General features: G+C 47.8%; 1 protein-coding gene across 1 annotated transcript; it reads left to right on the plus strand.

Moving 5' to 3' along the window:
* The first annotated feature begins 22 nt into the window (after positions 1–22).
* Positions 23–16,238, plus strand: OTOL1 (otolin 1). The gene is made up of 5 exons (XM_059479465.1): positions 23–635; positions 12,857–13,165; positions 14,185–14,274; positions 15,084–15,155; positions 15,343–16,238. Exons 1-5 carry the CDS (start codon positions 23–25, stop codon positions 16,236–16,238), a joined length of 1,980 nt encoding a protein of 659 aa, XP_059335448.1.
* The last annotated feature ends 6,995 nt before the right edge of the window (positions 16,239–23,233 follow it).

Genomic DNA, 23,233 nt, shown 5'->3' on the forward strand with positions numbered 1-23,233 from the left:
CACCGGGCTGCAGAACACCGAGATGCAGCGCACCGAGATGCAGCGCACCGAGATGCAGCGCACCGAGATGCAAAACCCCGGGCTACGAGAACACCGGGCTGCAGCGCACCGGGCTGCAGCGCACCGGGCTGCAGAACACCGGGATGTAAAACACCGGGATGCAGCACAGCGCGGCCCCGCACCTCCCTCACCTCCGCTCCGCTCACCGCAGCTCCCCAGCCCGGCGCTGCCCGCGCTTAAATCCCCACCTTTGCCCCCTCCCTTCCTCCCTCCTCCTCCTCCTCCTCCTCCTCCCGGCGCTCACCTCCCGCCCGCTCTGTCCGTGGGCCCGGGCCGGTCCCCGCGCCCCGCCCGCTGCCGCAGCCGCTGCGCCCGGAGCGGGGGAGGCGGAGCGGCGAGCCGGGCTCGGGGAAACCCGTGGGACGGAGCCGGCTGGCACCTCGGGCACGCCGGCTGTTCCTGCAGCGCCGTGCTTCCCTGGCTTTTCCCGGGAAAAAGCTGGCGTCGTGAGCTCGGCGGGATGCGCCGAGGCTTCTTATGGCAGCCCTCTGTCGCGATAGACAGCCTTCATATGGCAGCCCTCCATCGCGACAGACGCCCCTGCAGCGCGGTTATCCTGCCGAGGGTGCCGGCAGGTGCTGCGAGCATCCCGACTCCAGGGGGATGGGTGGAAAGAGCCGGAGCTGCAGCGCGGTGTTCCAGGGGGAGGAATGGGGGTTCGGGGTGGTTTCACACTGATCAGGTACCCCCAGGTGTCAGGTGAGGGGTCTGCAGCTCCCCAGCCCGGGGATGGACAGGAATTCACAAAACTTAACCTGAAATGCCATGGAATGCAGCACGACCCTGCCAAACATGAGGCTCAGCTTTGTGTAGCTTGTTCTGTCCCAGAGATAAAAAAAGCTCAATGTAGTGTCCTGCTCGATCCCAAACATCTACTTCAGGACATAACTTTGCAGTTGAAGTGAGGAATAAAAGTGTCAGAAATGCTTTTTCCCGGATTTTCCCCTGGAGCAGCCGGATTCCAGCCACGATCCCCTCACTGAACAAAGTGTCGCTGCTCTGGCACCCACCGGTGCCTTCCGACCTCAGAGGAATGCAAACCTTTGCAGGGCCAGAGGTAACAGCTGGGGTTAACGCTGTTCTTTTCCTGTTTGAACACATTTTAACGATGCTTTAAATCTGCTCTTTCCACAGCGAACGCTTTAAGAGGAGCTTGCTCAAACAGAGCAGCGCAGGTGACAAAGGGGCCATGAGGATGTGAGGCTTTCATTCCCAACCCAGCAGTGCCCCTTTCTGCCACTGCTATTTTTATGGATGTTGACTGTGGAACTGATGCTTGCTTAGCCTTTGATAGTAAAATATTCACATGCAAAGGCTTTGTTCAAAATTTACAGATGGTTGTGTCCCTTCCTAGCCCAGGGCAGAGCTCTGCCTGTCCTGGAGCTCGGTGTTGTGTCTGGGGTGGTGAAATCCCTGAGAGGGCAGAGCTTGAAAAGGCCAGAGTGGTTCTGTCAGTGATGGGTGGGTGGGTGTCACCCAATCCCCTAAAAATCCTGGCAAAAGCTCTTTGGGTTATCAGGGCACCTGCTCTGATGCCTTGTGCAGGCTGCCCTGGGGCAGAGGCTGGGCAGAGTCCCAGAATAAAGCAGGGATTTACCCAAAGGATCTCTGGATCCACCTTGGGCAGCACCAGAGCCCAGCCAGGGCTGCACCCAAGATGAACCAAAATGGCCCCAAAATGCACGAGCGCTGCCGGGGTCTGTCCCTGGGATCAGCTCTGCTCCATTTGCACCTTGCAGTTCATTGTCCCATTGCAGCTTTAGCCCCTGCAGTCCCACCCTGCTTGTTTTTCTCTCTCCAGCCCACGGGGTTTGTGCTCTGGGCTGAGATTTGGGTCATTTGTCCTCGGTGCCCAGCTGGAGCAGGGATTGTTTTGTCTCCCTGCACTGTGCACACAGCTCACCATCCCAAAATGTGAAGCTCAGCCCCACACACTAAAGCAGCACAGAATCTGGAAAATATAAAAGCTAAACCTGAGGCATCACTCCACATAACAGTATAATTTAGGGTATTTATTCCAGGGCCTGAACTTTCCAGAGAGGAGTTTACAGAAAGCTGTCCCACAGTCTCATCAGCACCCCTATGAGCTGCTGTTGCCTTGCTTCTGATGGGCACAGAATCCCTGAAGCTTGGAATCATTTTGGTTGGAAAAGATCTCCAAGATGATTGAGTCCAAGTGTTCCCAAAGCCACCACTAAACCCTGTCCCCAAATGTCACACCCCACAGCTTTTAAATCCCTTCAGGGATGGGGACTCCAACAGTCCTTGGAGGTCCCCAACACCTCAAGACCAGGAGACTTGGGTGGCTGTGCCAGGGCTGGACAGCCCTTTCCAGGAAGGGATTGTTCTCAAAATCCAAACTGAGCCTCCCCTGGCCCAGCCTGAGGCTGTTCCCTCATCCCTGGGCTAAGATCCCAAATCCCCCCGGCTGTCCCCTCCTGTCAGGAGCTGTGCAGAGCCACAAGGTCCCCCCTGATCCCCCTTTGCTCCAGGCGGGGCCCCTTCCCAGCTCCCTCAGCCTCTCCTGGTGCTCCAAACCCTTCCCAGCTCCCTCAGCCTCTCCTGGTGCCCCAAACCCTTCCCAGCTCCCTCAGCCCCTCCTGGTGCCCCAAACCCTTCCCAGCTCCCTCAGCCTCTCCTGGTGCTCCAAACCCTTCCCAGCTCCCTCAGCCTCTCCTGGTGCCCCAAACCCTTCCCAGCTCCCTCAGCCCCTCCTGGTGCCCCAAACCCTTCCCAGCTCCCTCAGCCTCTCCTGGTGCCCCAAACCCTTCCCAGCTCCCTCAGCCTCTCCTGGTGCTCCATTCCCTTCACCCCCATGCGCACTCAGCAGTGGCTGCAGAGGAAGGTTCAGTGCTGTGTAAATGCCTCAGTTTGCCTTTGGCCCACTCTGGCTTATGAAACGGAGAAGGATTTGCCTCACAATAAATTTCAGATTGGCTGATAATCGAGTTTTGTTTGCCTTGAGACAAGACAGGGCTGAGGGGCCCTGCCAGGCCCTGCTGGTGTTTCCAGAGGGAAGAACCTCCCAAGCCAGAACTGAGTGAACTCGGGATTCTGAATTCTGAGAAGTAGGACAGGGTTTAACTGAAAGGAGGCTGTGGTTTGATTTATCAGGCCCTGCTGCTGATAGGCTCTGCTTCCTCCTGAGCTTCGTGCTCCTGCTGCTTCCTCCCCTGACTCAGGAGAAGCCTCTGGATTGTCCTTGCAAGGAATGAAAAGCAAATAAACAAAACAGAAAAAGAAAAAAAAAAAGGGAAATTAAGAATTAACTTTTGAATTAATTTTCTATTACAGCAGGGTTTGAAAAGGAGAGACTTCATGTGGTTAAATAAATTTATTTATAAACCTAACCCATGCATTTATCAGCTGCAGGCTGACCCTTTTGCACTGAGCAAAGGAGCCCCAGAATCTCCCACTGCTTTACAATCAAAGATAAAATAAATAAAATAAAAGATAAGGAACACAAGCACATTTAATTGCCAACTTCCTCAGGGTTACCATCCTCCTGCTCCAGACCTGCTTGAACTTCAGCCTTCCCTAAGAGCCCTTTGCTTGTCATGGTAAAATCAGACCAAATTACTGCATAAAGCAGATAAAAGTACAGGAGTTTGTTTCCTTGTCTGCCCAGGGGCTGCTGCTCTGGGAGATCTGATCCCTTTCTGCTCTGGCCCCTGGGGATTTGTGTTAATTATTGCTGGGGACTCCAGCGTGGCTTTGGCTCCTGCAGGAAACGTCCAGCTCAGCCCCTGGGGACAGGAATAAAATCCCTGCTCTGCCAGAGAGGCCAGCATGGCTTTTGCAGAGTCTGGGAGTATTTCCTGAGCCTTTGGGCTGCCCCAGCCCTGCAGGAACACAACAGGTCAGGCTCTTCCCAGCCTGGATCACCAGAGGATTTCCCAGAAAATCCAATTTCACAGAATCCCAGAATTCCAGAATGGTTTGGCTTGGAAGGGACCTTAAAATCATCTCATTGCACCCTGCCATGGCAGGGACACCTCCCACTGTCCCAGGTCACTACAAACCCTGTCCCAGGTCACTCCAAGCCCTGTCCAAGCTGGCCTTGGGCACTGCCAGGGATGGAGCAGCCCTGGGTGCTCTCCCCACCTTCACAGGGAGGAATTTCTCCCTAAAATCTCATCTAAGCCTCCACCTCAGCAGACTTGAGGATGTTCCTGCAAACCCAACAAAGCCACAGCCTGAACTCTTCATTTTCCGTCACTGGGAGATCTGGATGTGTCTGTTCAGGTTTTGTCTGGCTGGTGAGGCTGTCCTGATTAAAGGAAAGGAAATTTCCAGGGTCAGCAAGGAAATCTGGCAGAGTCTGCAGAATATTGTGGGCTGAGGTGATGCTCTGGCTGAACCTGAGATTATCGTGTTGCTAATTGTGCTCCCAACTAATTTGGTGTGCGGTGATCCTGCCCACAGCCACCCTCTGCTGACAAATTAGAGAACAACCCTTTTATCAAATTAGAGAACAACCCTTTTATCTAATGACAGGGCAGGCTGCATAAAGCCCTGTGGGGTGTGGTGACAGCCCTTTGTGGGTGAGCATCTCTCCAGGTGCCACCACAGCTCCTGTTCTGGGGGTTGGTGGCAGCAGTGACCGGGTCTGACCCTCCCTTGTGCTGTGATTTCCTTGGGAGTTTTGTGCCAAATGAGTTCCGTGGTTCCTTCTGAGAAATTCTGTTTTATCTGTTTTATGTGGAATTGGGATTATTTATCAGCAGCCTTGTTCTCTTCAATATCAAAAAATCAATAGCAATATCAATTAATGTTCTGGGTTAATTGGCCTGCACCCAGCTAGAGGAGGTGCTGGGTGGAATTCTGGGATCAGGAACAAGTTATTAATTAGAAGGTAAAGGAATAATGAGAACGAGGGCTGGGCAGGATCTCCAGTGCTGGGTGAGTCACATTTCCACATCTCTGCTTCCTGCTGTGTCCCTTGGCCAATGCTGAATTGCTCCAGCCAGGCTGGAAGAGCAGAGTGTGTGATCTGCTGGGATAACTGGGATAACTGGGATAACTGGGATTTGTTCTTGACCTGCAGATCCCAGCGTGCCCATCCTGCCACCCTCACTGGGACACTGTGCTGGTGTTCACAGGACGAGGGAAGAGATGAGACTCTGACTCCATGTTTCACAAGGCTGATTTATTATTTTATGATATATATTATATTAAAACTATACTACAAGAATAGAAGAAAGGATTTCATCAGAAGGCTAGCAAGGAATAGAAAGGAATGGAATGATAATAAAATCTTGTGATTGACCAGAGTCCAAGACACCTGGGCTGTGATTGGCCATTAATTAGAAACAACCACATGAGCCCAATCCCAGATGCACCTGTTGCATCCCACAGCAGCAGATAACCATTGTTTGCATTTTGTTCCTGAGGCCTCTCAGCTTCTCAGGAGGAAAATCCTGATAAGGGATTTTTCAGAAAATATCATGGCTGCAGGATAGCAGGTGGGGATCCCCACCCAGGGAATGCCTGGGTTGCTCCCATCACTGCTTCCCAAGGGTTCCAGAGGAAAATCCAGTTGCTTTGGGAGGTTCAGGTTTCCCTCTGGAGGAGGCAGCTGAGTTTGGGGTGCTCTGGGAGGAATCACCCATTGAACACATCCCACCCTGGGGCTGGAGAAGATTTTCACCTGGTAGAAGGCCCAGCTTTGAGAGCAATCCTACTCATTCTAAAATCAGTTCTCCACAGGAAATTTCCATAAAATGAGGAATTCTTCCCACATCCAGGTTTTATTTTTTTTTGTTTTGTTTCCCCCTATATAGGTTACTGCTCCCAATGCAAACAGGTTTGAACAGTGCAGGTCTCTCAGAAAATTAATTTTGTGTTCAAAAATTTCCATTTTGGGAAGTTATCCCAGGAAAATGTTCTGTTTGGAGCTTTGTGCTTGTCCTGGATGGATCAGGATGGCTCAGGGTTTGTGGGTCATTAATTCTTAGGGCTGGGATGTTGGACAGGGTGGGATTGTCGGGGTGTCCTGCCCAGGAATTGGGCTGTGGGGCCGTTCCAACCGGGATATTCCCTGATTTTGGTGCTTCAGCTGCAAACCCGTCCCTGGCCGGGCTGTTGGGAGCCCCTGGAGCTCCCTCTTGTGCCGAGCCTCACCTGGAGCAGCAATTCCCGTGTTTCCCAAAAAACCTCCTGGGTTTTCCTTCTCCATCCCACTCCTGCCCTCCATCCTGCTCCTCCCCAGCTCCACCTGCCAGCCTGGAACCCCTTTTTAAAAGCTCTTGTCCCCAGTTCCAGCACCGGGTGACATCTGGCACAGCTGCCACCTCCATGGAGCCAAAGGAATCCTTCCCACCTCAGCACTTTCTGCTCCTTCTCCCTTTCCAAGGGAAAAATGAGAGCTGGAAATGAAAAATGAGAGCTGGAAATGAAAAATAAGAATAGGAAATGAAAAATGAAAACAGGAAATTAGGTCACTCTTCTCCTGCCCTAATCCTGGTGTGATTCCTGGTGGGTGGGATGTCCTGTGCAGAGCCAGCAGTTTGACTTTAATGATCTGCTCCAACTCAGGATATGATTTGAGTCAGGAGATCTAATTTGACAATTATTTATAATTTATTGCTGTTATATATCCCCCGTTTATATTTTTGGAGAGATTTTGCTGCCTCTGCTGTTTCTGGGTGAGTTGCAGAGGAGGTGGAGAGTTTTAGGCATCTCTTCCAAAGAAATCAGTGGGAATCTTCCCTCTGATTTTAGTGCCCTTGCAGCAAGTTTGCAGATCAGAAAACATAAAATTCTCACTCTCCTTTGCTTTTTAATTCCCAAAATACCATAACCTCCCTGAATTCTTTGAGTCTAGCACACAGAGACAGTTTTATTCCCAGATTTTTGCTTCCTGCTGTGATTTGAAGGTGCTGCAGCACTGCCCTGTGCTGGAGCCCTGGATTTTATTGCACGGCCCGGATTTGCCAGAGCCAAGAAGAATTTGGGTGAAAAGAAACCAGAACTTTCCATTTCCTTCTTTCCAAGGAGTGTTGCAACACCTGCTGGGCTGAAATCACCTGCAAAGGGACCCTGTGCCACAGGATCCTCTCCTGAATTAAACCTCCAAGCCCTTTATTTCATAAAATGTTCATTACTGTGGGGAGCTGGGTGCTGGATGGATTTGCCAGGATTAAATGATGATTCCAGAGGCTTTGCTGCGGTGAGGGAATGGCAGCCCTGCCCCAAAGGAACTCCTGCCCCCCTCATTTCCAGCCTCTCATTTTCCCTGAAATCTGGCACTGGCCACAAGGAGGGCAACAATGCCAAAAAGGGCTCTTGAGGATGGTTTTGTTTCCCAAACACACAAGGAAAACAAGATTTCCTGGGAAAAAAGGGTGTCCATGACATCCCGGGGCTGCCTCACAAAGGGACCCCCGGGTGAAAAGGGGAGCCAGGGAATTTTATCCCTTTTCCCTTTGGTGTCTCCAGTTTCCAGAGCAGACAATGGATGCTTTTCTCAGCTCAGAGCTCCCCACAAAGGAAATCCCGGGGCAGGGTTTGGGATAACACCTGAGGGAATATGTGGAATATGTTTTACATCCCAAAAGGCTCTAAAACCCAGCCCAGAATAATTCCTGAGCTGTAATTCTGGTGTCTCCCATAAATAACTGCGTGTTTCTGCTGCTCTAAATCTGCATTTCGGGGCTCTCAGAGGGATTGACTCCAGGAGGTTCTCAAATAACTCCCCAAATGGTAATTTTTGGGAAATAGAAGCTTTTGGAGCTCCTAGCCAGTAAATTTAAAGGGCAATAAATCCTTATTTAGGTGCAACTGCAGATTTAGGGGATTTGGACCAACATTTGGTGCAGGGGCTGTGGGATGCTCTAACTGATGCAGGTTTTCCCCATCCCATCTTCCCCCTGATATCTGAATTTTAGTAACACCAAATTTAATGAGACTGAATTTACAGGGAGATCATTTTATTCCTCTGAATCCAAAGGAAATCCCTGTGGAGGGGGATATTTTCTCTAGTATGTATTTTCTATATATTTTCTAATTTTCTATGTATTGTCTTTAGTCAAGCATTTAAATTCCTACACAAACCATTGCTTTTTTTCTATGTAAATGAAATAATTTTTACCCCATGCAGCATTTAAAGTTCTCATCACAAATGAATCCCCTCTACACCCAAATTTAAGCTGAGAACAGAACAACTATAAAGGCAAAACCCAAAGATTATTTTCTCCTTCATTTTCAGGTTTTATTTCTCTCAAGAATTTAATTCACAATTTGATCAAATGGGGGGAAAAAAAAACAAATTACCATCCAAAAGGAATTTAACATGTGTTGCTTTCATGATCCCATAGAGCTTTTTTATTTTTCCTTTACCCCTTTCCACACTCCCAGCTCAGGAAGGGGATTGTGATGCCAAAAATCTGCATTTTAAATACAGAGTGAAGTCTGGACCTTGCAGGAAGAAATGGAGAAATCCCACTGCAGAAATAAATGGACCTTGCAGAAATAAATGCACAAATTCCTTCTCCTTTGGGTCCTCAAATGTCAAAACTCTCCTCAAAACTGTCCAGGCAAATTCCTGCTGAGTCTGGTGGTACCCAATGAGATGAAGGAGGAGCATCCCTAAAATCCCCTAAAAATCTTTGGGGTAGAGCCAAAACATCCCAGGAGCATCCCAGGGTTTGAGGGAAGGGTTGGATTTCTGGGATTTTCCTGGGATTTCAGTGTCCCCTCATTCCTTGCAGGGGACTTTGCCAATCCAAGGATGAGGGAAGGGCTGGATTTCTGGGATTTCAGTGTCCTCTCACTCCTTGCAGGGGACTTTGCCAATGCCAGGGTTTGAGGGAAGGGTTGGATTTCTGGGATTTTCCTGGGATTTCAGTGTCCCCTCACTCCTTGCATGAACTTTGCCAATCCCAAAGTTTGAAGGAAGGGTTGGATTTCTAGGATTTCAGTGTCCTCTCACTCCTTGCAAGGGACTTTGCCAATCCCAGGATGAGGGAAGGGTTGGATTTCTGGGATTTCGGTGTCCCTGTGCTCCTTGGTGCCAATGCCAGGGTTGGGTTTCTGGGATTTCGGTGTCCCCAGCTCCTTGATGCCAATGCCAGGGTTGGGTTTCTGGGATTTCAGGTCCCCTCACTCCTTGCAGGGACTTTGCCAATGCCAGGGTTGGATTTCTGGAATTTCAGTGTCCCCTCACGCCTTGCAGGGACTTTGCCAATGCCAGGGTTGGGTTTCTGGGATTTCGGTGTCCCCAGCTCCTTGCGGGGACTTTGCCAATCCCCCCTGTCCCCCCTGCAGGCTCTCATTGGCCACAGCAGCAGCTGGGACCAAATAAATCTGATTCTCTCCCAGAATAAATTCCCTTTTTGCAGGTGCCATGGAGGGGGGGTTCTCCTGGGAGCAGGGGTGTTTATAAGGTAGGAGAGAGTCATACAATTTAAAATAATAGAATTTATCTGCAGAAAATTTCCTGTCTATAATCAGTGTGTAACTGCATAGGGATTAGAGTTTTTCTTTCCTCACACATCTAAGAACTAGGAATAATTAAATAAGATAAAGTGCAATCATCTCCCTGATATTTAAAACTGATGGATTTGGGTTAAATTCCTCTTGTGAACTGGAATATCTGGAATTTTAGGAAGCATACACACAAAAAAGTGTATTATTACCATCTTATTATGGGAAATATGTTAATAATTAGTAGATATTTAGATCAAATTAAATGTAGATTAATTTATGAATTATATGGCACTGCAGCAAAGTTTAATTCTTCCTATTTTGTGTTCACTGTGAATTATAATTTTAGTGGGGGGATTCCAATGAATGATTTTATATTCAGTGGTGGTGAATTAATGTAATGAAGAAGCTCAAAATTTCAGTTTTATTTAAGTGCATTTATTTAGAATCACAGACTGGTTTGGGTCGGAAGAGACCTTAAAGATCAACTTGTTCCAATGCCCTGGCATGTAAAAAAAATCCTAAAATAATTATTTAAGGATAATTAATCTAGAAACAGTCTTGCCCATTGAAATGAAAATCTGTTTAGTGATTCCTTGCTCTGAGGATTTAATTTTTTCAGGGTGGTGAGGTAAAATTTGGTTGTTAATTATGTTTATCCAGTGTTTGACAGCAATCAATCAATCTGGCTGGGTTTGGGGCTTGTGATGTGTGACAGGAAAACTCAGGAATGGTTTGGATTTGAGAACTGATTTAAGATTTCTCCATAAAGCTATTAAATCCCTAAAATCTCTGAGGGGTTTTTGGTGTAAATAGTGGATTTATTTACTTATCTCCAGCTGCTACAGGGCGCTCCTGTCTGAGGATATTGCTCAAAAGGAGAAATTGGGGTTTTTTTTCCAGGTAGCAGATTATCCTTTTTCTCCATTTTTTCTCCTTTTTTCTCATTTTTCTCCTTTTTCTCTTTTTTCCCCCTTTTTCTCTGTGGCTGCAGCTGCAGGCTCTGGCTGCTCCCTGCCTGCCCGTGCTGAGCATCTCCCTCCACACCAACTTCCCAGGAAAACTCTTCATGGTAAGGGAAAAAAATCCCAGTTTTGGACAAAAATCTAGCCCTGGAATCCCATTCTAAATAAACTCACCCACAGGGAAGGGATAATTTATCCTTATGGATTGAAGGGTCCCAGTGGGCAGCTGCTGAGTTTTATTTTCTTTTTTGTTAGGGTTGGGGTTAAATGTGTGAGATAGTGGGTTTTGTTTGGATTTAGGTGTTTATTAGTTTTTATTTATATTATAGCTTCACAAATTGTGAGTTTTATAGTGTTTTACTCTAACAAATTTAAAAATGGAGTTGTATCTTTGTTTTTATAAGTTTTTATAAGGATAAACTGTTTTATTAACAAATGACACAAATTAGTTTTATTTTTAATTTAATTACTAGCTACTTGTGGCTTGTAATGTGGATTTTAAAATTATACATATAAAATTTCATTATACAATACTACTTTAATGAAGAAGAAGGTGAAGAAGAAGGATTCGCTTCTGCCTTAAATTTTTTATCTTGCTTTATATATATTATTATATTCTAAAACTGTAAGTTTTTACTACGTGATATTACACACTTTTATTTCAAACACACATTTATAATCTTAGTTTTATCATTTAATTGTGGAAGTTTTTTTCCTACAGCCTCAGGTTAAAAGCAGTGTTCTCTTGGAGGTCAGTGCTAAATTCTAAAATTCTCAGCAGATTCCAACATCCAGGAGTGACCACTGGGGGTTTTATGTGGGGAATCAATTTTCCATTCAACGATTTCATTTTGTTTGAAAATGGTGAGGGAAAAAAAAAATTTAAAAATCACTTTTTTTCTCTGAAATGGATTTTTTAAAGATGGAAAAACGCCTGGTGTGGGGCTGGGTCTCCTTTTGCCCTCTGGCTGGCAGGGCTGGGGGGTCTCTCCTGGAGGTTTCCCATGCTCTGGGATGCTGGGGCTCCTCAGGAGGGTTGGGTTTCAGCCCCAGCAAGAAAGGGGCTCTGTTCCATCTGCATTTACAGGTGGGGACCCTGCTTTAACAAAGGAACAAAGGTGCTTTTTGTGACGGGTCACCTGAGAGGCAGCACCTGGCCTAGAGGAGAAATTGGGGCCTTCTGCCTTTGCCCTTTCTCCCTGGCTCAGCTGAATCAACACCTGAAAAATAGAAAGAGCAGATGTGAAAGGTTACACTAAAAAATCCAGAAAATCAGGCAGAAATGGAAAAATATCAAGATAAAAATTTTGGTACACTTGATACTTTTGATACCAAACTACCTGAGTTTGGAAAACTTGATGTTTCATTTTGCTTCCATTTATTCTTTTAGAGAAAGAGCTCTTTATTGTGTGTAGTTGTGTTGGGCTCTGAAATCATTATGGAATTCTCTCCACATCCTTCTAGGACCAAAGGGGGTTACAAGAGAGCTGGAGAGAAAATTTTCCCCAAAAGCATGGAGTGATGGGAATGGCCTGGAGCTGGAGAAGGCCAGGGTTGGGTGGGATTTTGGGAAGGAATTCCTCCCAGGAACTCCCTGGCTGCCCCTGGATCCCTGGCAGTGCCCAAGGCCAGGCTGGATGGGGTTGGAACAGTGGGAGGTGTCCCAGGGATGGAACAGGACGGGATTTAAGGTCCCTTCAACCCAACCTGGCCTTGAGCATCTCTTGGCATGGGGCAGTGACAACTCCTCAGGGGAAGCAGAGCCAGGGCCTCACCCCTGGCATTGTCTTGGCTTCAGGGAAGTAGAGGAGAAACAAGCAATGCCCCTGTTATTATTATTATTATTATTATTATTATTATTAATTGTATCGTTTTATATATAATCTAATGCTATATTATTATTTTTATTATTGTTATCATTGTTATTATCCAGGGAATAATGTGCCCTGACTCCATGATTCAGAATGCTGAAAATTGTTTTATTAAAAGTATACTGCATTACACTAATACTATATTATAACTGTACTATAGAGACACTATACTATAGAGATACTATACTATACCAAAGATACTAAAAAACCCATGAATGGCTGAGACATCCAGGACACAGCTTTGAGTGACTGGCCAGTCACTCAAAACAACTTTCATGATGTCCAATTAACCAATTCATTTTGGGCAAACAATCCCCACAACACATTCCACATGCGCAGAAACGGGAGCAGCCAGTAGAGATACGAATTGTTTTCTCTTCTCTGAGTTTCCCACTGCCTTCCCCAGGAGAAATCCTCGGGAAACTACTGCCTGCTGCTCTCTGTGAAGGGCAGAGGGGTGAGGCAGAGGATGCAGGAGGGTTTTGCTGTCTGTCTGTGTGTCTGTGTGTCTGTCTGTCTGTGTGTCTCCCACAGCCGCTGCCATGCCGAGCTGCCCGCGGCCCGTCCCGCTGCTGCTGGCGCTGGCTGTCCCCGCGCTGGCGGCGCTGAAGGTGACCCCGGCCGTGCTCTACACCAAGCCCAGACCTCCCCAGCCCCCGGCAGCCCCTCCATCTGTCCCGGGGAAAATCCCACTCCCAGCGGCGCCGGGCAGGGCTGAGCTCCCCACGCTTCTCCCCTTGGACAACTCCACGCTGGACTCGGCCGAGTTCTTCTTCAACTGCTGCGACTGCTGCCCGCCCATGGCGGGGCCTCGGGGCTGGCCGGGCCCCCCGGGACCCCCAGGTGTGCTGGGCCCTCCCTGCTGGGCTGGAAATGCCAAATCCAGCGGCTTTTCCCTCAAGAAATCATTGGGAGGGTTTGTGCAGCTGGTGGGGGAGATCTCAGCGATCTGCAGCTCTGATGCTGGGTGGTTTTGGCTGCTTTAGGGGCTCCTCACCACAACAGCCGTGCATTCTTCTCTTTCTTATCACAACAGCCTTGCATTCTCTCATCTGACTTCTGCAAGCACAGTAAATGTTAAGTGATACACAGTGTGTAGTCAGCTACCCCTAATCAATCTCTCTGTAACCCCTAAATCTCCTGCCTCAGCTCTTCCTGAGGGCAGCTCTGATCGCTGCTCCCTGGGACAGGGACAGGAGCCGGGGAATGGCTGGAGCTGTTCCAGGGAAGGTTTGGGGTGGATATTAGGATTTTAGGGAAAGGTTCTTCTCCTTTAATCCAATGCACTCCAGGGATTTTCACGTCCCATGGCTTGGGAACGGTTGGCTCATGGAAATTGTGGTAGGTGTAAAGCGAGTTTGATCTCTCATCTCTTGATGGAAGAGTCCTTGTGGTGATTGAAGGTACCATAATCTACTCCCAGACAGACACTGGAACCTCTGGATTCCCAAGGGGATGGAAAAGGGAAATGATTTCAATCCCTCCTTTCTGCAGTGTGGAGCTCTCGGCCAGGTTCCCCTTCTATATTGGCAGAATTAATTCTCCTTAAGGAAAAGGACAATTCCAAGCTCTGGCAGCTCCTCAGATATTGAAGGCAGATTAATTTCTGATGTTTTGTGAACCTCTGAGCTCCTGTGGCTCTGAGGCAGCTCAAAGTTGGTTTTAAAAAGTCTTTAACTAAGCCCCAGAGTGAAAGGCAGAGCTGTGAGATTTGATGATGTCAAATAAAACAAGCAGCTCTTCCCAAGGTGATGGAATCATCTCACATACACTCCTCAATGCCACACTGCTCAGGTATTGATGAAAATGTTATTTAGAAGTTAAACCTTGGAGTTACTGAGGTAATTTTGTTGATTTTACAGGTCCCAAGGGGGAGAAGGGAGATGCTGGGCTGCCAGGGCTGCCAGGATCCCCTGGCCCTCAAGGTCCAAAAGGCTCTAAAGGAGAAAGAGGTAAACCAGAGTAATGGAAAATGCTGCTGTCCTCATAAAACACCACAAAATTATTAAAAAACCCATATTTTTTAAAGCAAAAGAAAAATTCTGCCAGGGATTGAGCCCTGGAGGGGTTTAGCTGGCATCAGTGCAGGGACAGGAACTCAGGTGGTGGCAGTGTTTGTTCAGGTGGAATAGGAGCAGCTGCTCATAAAGATCTCACTCAAAAATTCTTGTTCTGAACAGGAGTTCAAAATCTGGGCTCAGTTTGCTTTGGATGAAGGACAGAAGTGAAAAAGCCGCCATGGAAATCGTGTGCAGGTGTAAAATCTGCATTTCGATTTCAATCTCTCAGGCAGAAGAGCTTCAGTTAAGACGCTGAGCCATCATTATCCATCAGTATTCCTGAAAGGAAGCCCTGCCCTTCACCTGGGGGTTTATCCTGGCAGGATCCTGCTGCTGCCTCTGGGAATCACGCAGGGTCCCAGCAGAGTCTGGTGCTGTTCAGTCCCTGCAGCCCCTTAGGCAGTGATCCACTCCTGGAAAAGCTTTTTGGCCATGCTGGAATGAGGAATGCAGGGCTGTCACCTTCTCCACCTTCCATGAAACAGCAGCAGCTGCCTGGCAGAGGGGCAGAAATCTCAGAGTGAGGTGGTGCTGGGGGCTGTGGGATCCAGCTGAGGCTCCTGGAGCTGTTTCCTCAAAACACACATTGCTCACCACGAAGTGAGGGACAGATAGTTCCAGCAGGGTGTGATGTTTGCTGTGCTGCACGCGCCAGCACCAATTAATTCATTAATTAATTAATCACTGCTGCAATGTCCTAGGAGGAAAAGGAGAGCAAGGAGAGAGAGGAGCAAGTGGAAGCCCCGGTTATCCAGGGAAACCTGGGCTGCAAGGTAGGTCTGGAAAATCCAGGATTGCTCTGGAAAACCCAGGGTTGCTCTGACCTTTCCCTCTGCTCTGGGTTTTACAAGAGCCTGGAAGGACCAACCCCTTTGGATGGTCCTTCCACCTCCAGAGCAATCCAATTTTATTGGTTTTAACTTTCTTTTTTATTGGTTTTAATCTTCATTTTTCCCCCAGGTGAAGCTGGAGCCAAAGGCAGCAAGGGCAGCTACGGCTTCCCTGGACTGAAGGGACAAAAGGGGGCTAAAGGGGACACCTGTGACAACGGCACCAAAGGAGACAAAGGGGACAGGGGGGATCCTGGGGAGCCAGGAGCTGGCGGAGAGCAGGGGGACAAGGGAGAGAAGGGGGACACGGGGGAGAAGGGTTACTGCGGGGAGCCGGGGGGCAGAGGGGCCAAGGGGGACAGAGGGGAAGGCGGCACCAAGGGCGAGAAGGGCAGCAAGGGGGACACGGGCACTGAGGGCATGCGGGGGGTGGCCGGCAAGCAGGGGGAGAAGGGCGAGCAGGGCCACAAGGGTGACAAAGGGGACGTGGGCCCTGTGGGCACGGCGGGCCCCGGCGGGCCCAAGGGCGAGCCCGGCGCCAAGGGCGGCCGCGGTGCCCCGGGCAGGAAAGGCTCCCGCGGGGCCAAGGGCGCCCGGGGCGACGTCCCCAGGGCCCCGCGCTCGGCCTTCAGCGCGGGGCTGTCGCGGCCCTTCCCTCCTCCCAACGTGCCCATCCGCTTTGACCGCGTGTGGTTCGACGAGCGCCACGACTACGACCCGGCCACGGGCAAGTTCAACTGCAGCGTGCCCGGGGCCTACGTGTTCTCCTACCACGTCACCGTGCGCGGCCGCCCCGCGCGCCTCAGCCTCGTGGCCAGCAGCAGGAGGGTGGCCAAGGCCAGGGACACGCTCTACGGCCAGGACATCGACCAGGCCTCCTTCCTGACCATCCTCAAGCTCAGGGTGGGCGACCAGGTGTGGCTGGAGGTTGGCAAGGACTGGAACGGGCTCTACGCCGGCGCGGAGGACGACAGCGTCTTCACGGGGTTCCTGCTGTACCCCGATGGTTTTGAGGTCCTTCTGTGAGTTTGTAACCCCGAGGAACAGCTTTTCCCTCTGGGTGTGAGAGGAGAAAAGGGCAGCACGTTGGTTTAGGTGTTATTTTTGTGAGGTTTTAACAAAAATGTTGATATTTCAAGACATGGATTAGTAGAAGTCACACATCCTTTGCCCATTGTCCAAGCACCAACAGGACCAATATGGGGAGGGCATTTCCCAGCACAGTTTGTAATTAGAACATTCAAATCATGGAATGAAACTCCTTCCCAGCTCCTGCAAGCCTTGCATGGCCCAGGCTCCCTCTAGGAATCAGTTCTGATCATCTCTGATTTTGATAAAAATGCCAGGGTTTGAATTATAGAGCTCAGCCAGATGGGAACATGAGCAGTAGGTTCCTTGAAATCACCTGAAAAGATTTAAAGCTCTTTTATCCTTGAATCAGTATTATTTAGTGCTTTAGTCTTGGTCTAAAAGAATATTAGATCAGTGTAAAAAACCCTCCTAAATCTTGTTCTTAAACAAAAATAAATCTGAGACTTTCAAAAGTAGCTGAGAGGTGAATATTTTATTTTATTGGCCTATTCAGACCACCAGGTTCTGAGACTGATGCTGTGGGATCATCCTTGGGATCATCCTCATCTGATGCTTGGGATCAACCAGATGGGAACATGAGCAGTAGGTTCCTTGAAATCACCTGAAAAGACTTAAAGCTCTTTTATCCTTGAATCAGTATTATTTAGTGCCTTAGTTTTGGTCATGAATTATGTGAAAAATTGTGTAAAAGAGAATTCAGTCAGCGTAATAAACCCTCCTACATCTTGTTCTTAAACAAAAATAAATCTGAAACTTTCAAAAGTAGTTGAGAGATGAATTTTTTACTTTAGTGGTCCACTCAGACCCCCAGGTTCTGAGCCTCTGATGCTGTGGGATCATCCTCAGGCTGCTGGGAGGAGGAGGAGACACCAAGAACAGACTTTGAAACTCCCTTGAGGTGTTGTGATGGCTCCAAGGACTTGTGGGAATGTTTAAAAAGCCTCACAGAGATCATTTGACCAGAAAACCTTAAATCCAAGCTGGTTTCCACCTTAAAAATATTGAAGAATAAAAAAAAAATTCCTCATTTTTGAGCTGTTTTTCCTCATTTTTCACACTGTGGCAGAATGACAATGGATTGATTGAGGATGTGCTTTGTCTCATGGTGGAGGCCTGCTAAAAAAAAAAAGCCAAAATATCTGTTCCCTTTCACTCCTGCTTTTATTTTCTTTGGTAAAATTGTCCCCTCTTCAGGCTGCAGTGAAGCATTTTGACACAGGTGGAAGAAAATAAATGCTCAGGGTTCCAAGCAGGCCAGCAGCTCCTGTCAGCAATTATGAAAAATTACTCCAAAGCCATAAAAACACCTATTTTGTGGTGTTTTCCATGTTTTTAATCAAATATTTCACACATTAGCACTTAATTCTGTGGTTTTAGGGGCAGGGCTGTGCTTCTGAGCCAGAGGAACATCAGCAGCAGAGTTTGGTGTCTGCCTGTGCTTCCTGCCCTGGGCTTTTCCAGATGTCCCCAAGCCACTGCTGCCATCAGGAGTGTCCCCAGCTGAGCTGTGTTTGCCCCAGAACAAATCCCACCTGTGCAGCCTCAGGGCTGGGAGTGGTTAATTACAGGGATAATTGGGGCCAGGTGGAAATTCTGTACTTAATTGGGATCAGGGAGCTGCTCTTGGCTGGATCCTCACTCAGCTCCTGCTCCTTCCAGTCTGGGCTTCCATTCCTTGTCCCAGGTAAGCCCCTGGTTCTGTTTTACTCTGATTTGGATGAAAATGGATGGATTTCATTGATTCTGACCAGGGTTGCAAATACAATATCCTGCTCCAAGTTCCCATATTTCAGCTAAAATGTACATTAATTTTGTTGGTTTTTTTTAATTCTGTGGCTTTGTTTGCAGCTGCTTGGCTGCTGAAAGGTTTTCCCTTTTGAAAGGAGGACAAACACCTTTTGATGGGAATTATTGGGGAAAACACAAATATATGGCCTTAGATGCTACAGACACAAATCCCCTCAAGTGCTTGTCAGAGCAATTTTTATTTCCTTGTGTTATAAATATGGCCCCACAAAAAAATAATAAAAAAGAGCATTTAGCAGAGTTGTCTGTGCTTTGTGTGGCTCTTTTCTCCTCACATTCACTTTATTTCTCCCCTCTGCAAACTCACAGCCTTTATTTTTCTTAACGTTTTATTTTAGCTCCATTGCTATCCAGATTTTTCATCTCCCCAGGGCATATCCATTTGTTTGGGTGACTAACTTGCTTTTCCTGTGGAAATCTGAATTTCTAACTTGCTGATCCAAGTCTCTCCCATGATAAGTCATTGTCCATCTGTTGGCTCCCTCCTGAGCTGCTGCAGGGAGGATTAATGTCTGTGGAGCAGGCTGCAACTTAGGCCTGGCTTAGCAAGGATAGCCTTGTTTTCCTCATGTTCTTATTGGTGCTCCCGAGGAAAGAAAAAAGGGTTTGATTGATTTTTAAATTTTGTTTTTCACTTTCTATGCCTAGAGAACTTGGTGGGATTTTACAAGAATTTTTTTTCCCCCACAATCATTAAGACCCAGACTCCAGCTGGCTTCATCCTGCCTTAAACCTGTGTTTGACGGACTTTCCTGCAGGATTTTGGGAAGAACTGTGGAGGGTCCTTGCAGGGTTTCAGCAGAAAGGTGAATCTGCTGCAGAGAACTCAGGGCAGCACCCCAGGAGCCACTCAAAAACTCATGCTGGGTGTGTGGCTGATAAAATATTACATGTTATGAGCTGCAGGGCTGGGATTTATGGTGCAGGACTGAGCTGCTGGAGTGGAAGGAGCTGTTTGAGCAGCGGTGCAGCCATGCACAGCTCACCTGATGGGCCAGGATTGATTCCTGGGCTGCTTTTTGGGACTCTGCATCCCACTGTGCCCTTGTGGGGCAAGGATTTGGGAGTGGGGGGGTTTCTCTGCCAGGATCTTCCCTCGTGTCCCGTGGAGCCAATGGTGCTGGACCTGTTGTTGGATTAGTCTGAATGTCTGGGATAAAGATTTTAGGAATTCTGAGGAGAAATACTAGAGCTGCAGAGAGCAGTGTGGATTTGTGGGAGCAGCAGCCCCAGAAGGAGAGAGTGGAGCTGAGATCCCTTTGGAATCCAGTCCATGGAGGAGCACAGATCCTTCTACTGACCCACAGTGCAGCAGGGCAGAGGCTGAGATCCCTTGGGAAGCTCAGCCTGGATCAGCTCTGGGTATTCCCGTGGAAATCCACTCAGGATCAGCCCTGTGTGATCCCATCGGAAGAAGCAGGAGGTGTGAGGAGCCCTTTCCCTGAGGGGCAAGGAGGGCAAACCTGGGATGAGCTGCCTGCAGCCCCCATTCCCTGATCCCTCTGCCCAGGAAGAAGGGAGGAATAGGTTTATTCCTATTATAATTAATTTTATTTCTCATCACCCAGTTCTGGTGATAAATTTACTTCCCCACGTGGACTCCACTCTGCCTGTGACCCTCCCTGTCCTTCTCTCACCCCAAACCATTCCTGGGTTTCCCTCTGAGCAGTGATGGAGCAGCTCTGGTGCCACATGGAGCTCATCCCTTGTAACTCAATTAATTAATTAATCAAACCCTTTGTGTGCAAAGCGCTGTCTCGGGCTCTGTTTGAGCTCGGGCTCCGCTCCCGGCGGGTTTGGGGACACGGCAGGGACAGCAGGTGGCAATGTGGTGCTGCGAACCGACCGAGCCGGGAATGCGCACGGAGATTCCCCGGGAAACGGGAGCAGCGCTGCGGAGAGGAGCCGGCCTTGGGACTGGGATGGGCTTTCCGTAGGGATGGATGGGTTGTTGTTTCCATGGGGTGGGACGGATGGATGGGCTGTTGTTTCCATGGGGTGGGACGGATGGATGGGCTGTTGTTTCCATGGGGTGGGACGGATGGATGGGCTGTTGTTTCCATGGGGTGGGACGGATGGATGGGTTGTTGTTTCCATGGGGTGGGACGGATGGATGGGTTGTTGTTTCCATGGGGTGGGACGGATGGATGGGTTGTTGTTTCCATGGGGTGGGATGGATGGATGGGCTGTTGTTTCCATGGGGTGGGATGGATGGATGGGCTGTTGTTTCCATGGGGTGGGATGGATGGATGGGTTGTTGTTTCCATGGGGTGGGATGGATGGATGGATGGGCTGTTGTTTCCATGGGGTGGGACGGATGGATGGATGGGCTGTTGTTTCCATGGGGTGGGACGGATGGATGGGCTGTTGTTTCCATGGGGTGGGACGGATGGATGGATGGGCTGTTGTTTCCATGGGGTGGGACGGATGGATGGATGGGCTGTTGTTTCCATGGGGTGGGACGGATGGATGGATGGGTTGTTGTTTTCATAGGCTGGGTATGATGGATGGGTTGTATCCATAGGAGGGATGGATTGCTTCCATAGGGTGGGAAGGAAGGATGGGTTGTTATTTCCATAGGGTGGGAAGGATGGATGGGTTGTTGTTTTCATAGGGTGGATGGGATGGATGGATTGTGTCCATAGGAGGGATGGGTGGATGGGTCGTTTCCTTGGGATGTGATGGATGGTGCATTTCCATAGGCTGGGATGGATGAATGGTTTATTTCCGTAGGATGGGATGGGTGGATGAGTTGTTTCCATAGGCTGGGAGGGATGGATGGGCTATTTCCATAGGACAGGGTGGATGGGTGGATTGTTGTTTCTGTAGGCTGGCATGGACAGATGGAATGTTTCCGTAGGGTGGGATGGGTGGGTGGGTTGTATCCATAGGCTGGGATGTGATGGATGGATTGTTTCTATGGGATGTGGCTTTTTCCATAGGGTGGGATGAATGGGTGGGGTTTTTTTCCATAGGATGGGATGGAGGGATGGATTTTGTCCATAGTCTGGGATGAGTTGCTTCCATAGCATGTGATGGATGGATAGGTTGTTGTTTCCAAAGGATGTGATGGATGGGTTGTGGAGCTGCTCAGGAGATGCTTTGTCCCCATCCTCAGGTTCTTTGTGTCCCCTTGCAGCTGGGCTTGTGGATTTTGGCATGAGGGGACGCTCCCAGCCTTTCCCTTCCACTTAGGGAAGGTCTGCTTAAGATTTGATGCCCTTAAAAGGCCAAGCTTGGGCCCACAATGGGGTGGCTTGTGTTTATTGGGGGTTCTCTGTGTTTATTTTTATTTAAATGTTATTTTATCACTGAGAATCTGTGTCCACACTGAGAGCTCTAGATGCAGAGAGCTGGAGCACAAACCTCAGCTTGGAATTTGTGATTATTCCCCAGCTTCAATAATCCCAGGAAGTCTGTGACCACATGGGGAACTCTCTTTGCTGGTTTTAACACAATGCTTGTGGTAAAACTGACCAAAAATCTGAAATTCGCACATTTTTGGTGCCTCCACACATGGAAAATGAGGAGGCAGGGAAGATGTAAATGCAAGAGAAGCTTGGCCATCTCCCTGATTTGTGGTTCTCATCATTTAATTAGGCAGGCAAATGCTGTTATCTCCACCTGCAATTGATTTTTGGCTGGCAAATTAGTGGTAGACAATTAGAGGTGTTCCTTAAAAACAAAAAAAAACTTTCATGAGGCTTCCTGGAATCCAAATCCTCAATAAATCCATTGGGTTTGCAGTGAGAGAGAGGCTCCTGCTTCCCTTTAATGCCTGCACAAGGAGGAAAAAATGGTTTGTGCTGGTGCTTCCCAGGTGCCTCTTTTGCTCTGCAGCAACTTTTGGGAGGAAAAATGGGAGATTTGGGAGTCATTTGGAAGAGCAGGGTTGTTGTGGTTACCAGGTCAGGGCTCTCAAATCCATTCTACTGAGATCTCTACTCTGTATCCAGGTTATTTTATTTTTCAGATGTAAACTGGACTTTGGGAGCCTTTTTGGACAAATTAATATGCAAATAATGAATGTTAAAATTGTTATTAATATATTAATCTATCACATTTCTTACATATTTCTATATTTAAATTCCTTCTGTGTCTTGTGCAGTTTCCCAGCTGAGAAGCTGCAGGAATAAAAAATCTGTGTGAAATCTGGATTTTGGGCTGGACTTTGGCCCCCAAAAAAGCTGTAAATTGGAGGTTTAACTCCTAATACTTCACTCAAACATAACCCCAAGAATGTTTAATAAATAATAAATATTTGTTTAAAATAAAGAATAAAATGAAGATTTTTCTTCATCTCTCAGGTAGAATTTGATAGAATTTAATCCTTATCACAAAGGTGATTTTAGGGGGAGGGTATTGGTGTCACTTAAATGCTTAAAAACTGAATTTTTGTGATGAGCTCTGCTTTTTCTTTTTGTCAGAAAATTCAGTTTGTGCTTTTAAATGAGGTTTTCCTGTACAGGTGAGTTCCCCAAACCTCCATCCCTAATTTATTTGACAAGGAATTCCAGGAAATTCTGGAAAGCTGCAAGGCTTTGCTGGTAGATTGTGACTTGGGTTTATGAAGAATTTAATACATTTATTATTTATAAACAATAAATTTATTGTTTAAAATTACTTATAAACCCTCCTCCCATTACAAAATATGAAAATAATGTTGAGTTGTGTGAAGGGAATTGGAATAAAAATATTTGTGGGATCAGCCAGAGCAATGAACCTTTGGAACTGTGGTGCTGAGGGATGGGTTGGATATTCCAGATCCAGCTGTAGACACAAAAATGCCACCAAAACTGTGCAGAAAGTCACAATATTCAGGTGTTTTAAGCTCCAGGCTCTTGGAGCAGTAATCAGAGTTCCAAACAGCCACACCACAGCTTTTTCCAAATTTATCTTCCCATTCCTTCATCACTGTGGTTATCCCTGTTTACCTCCAGCTGAAATCTTTCCACTCTATTGGTTCTAATTGACTCAGTCACTTTAAGGAAAATAACTTGGAAAAAAAAGAGACTAAATATGTATTTTTTTTCCTCATAAAACCTTCCTAAAAGAAAAAGATAAATCCAAATTATGAGCTGCTGTTCCCAATGGAGCCCAAATTCATCTGCGGCATAATTGGA

Source organism: Ammospiza nelsoni, chromosome 10, assembly GCF_027579445.1.
Source record: "Ammospiza nelsoni isolate bAmmNel1 chromosome 10, bAmmNel1.pri, whole genome shotgun sequence".
Classification (NCBI taxonomy): domain Eukaryota; kingdom Metazoa; phylum Chordata; class Aves; order Passeriformes; family Passerellidae; genus Ammospiza; species Ammospiza nelsoni.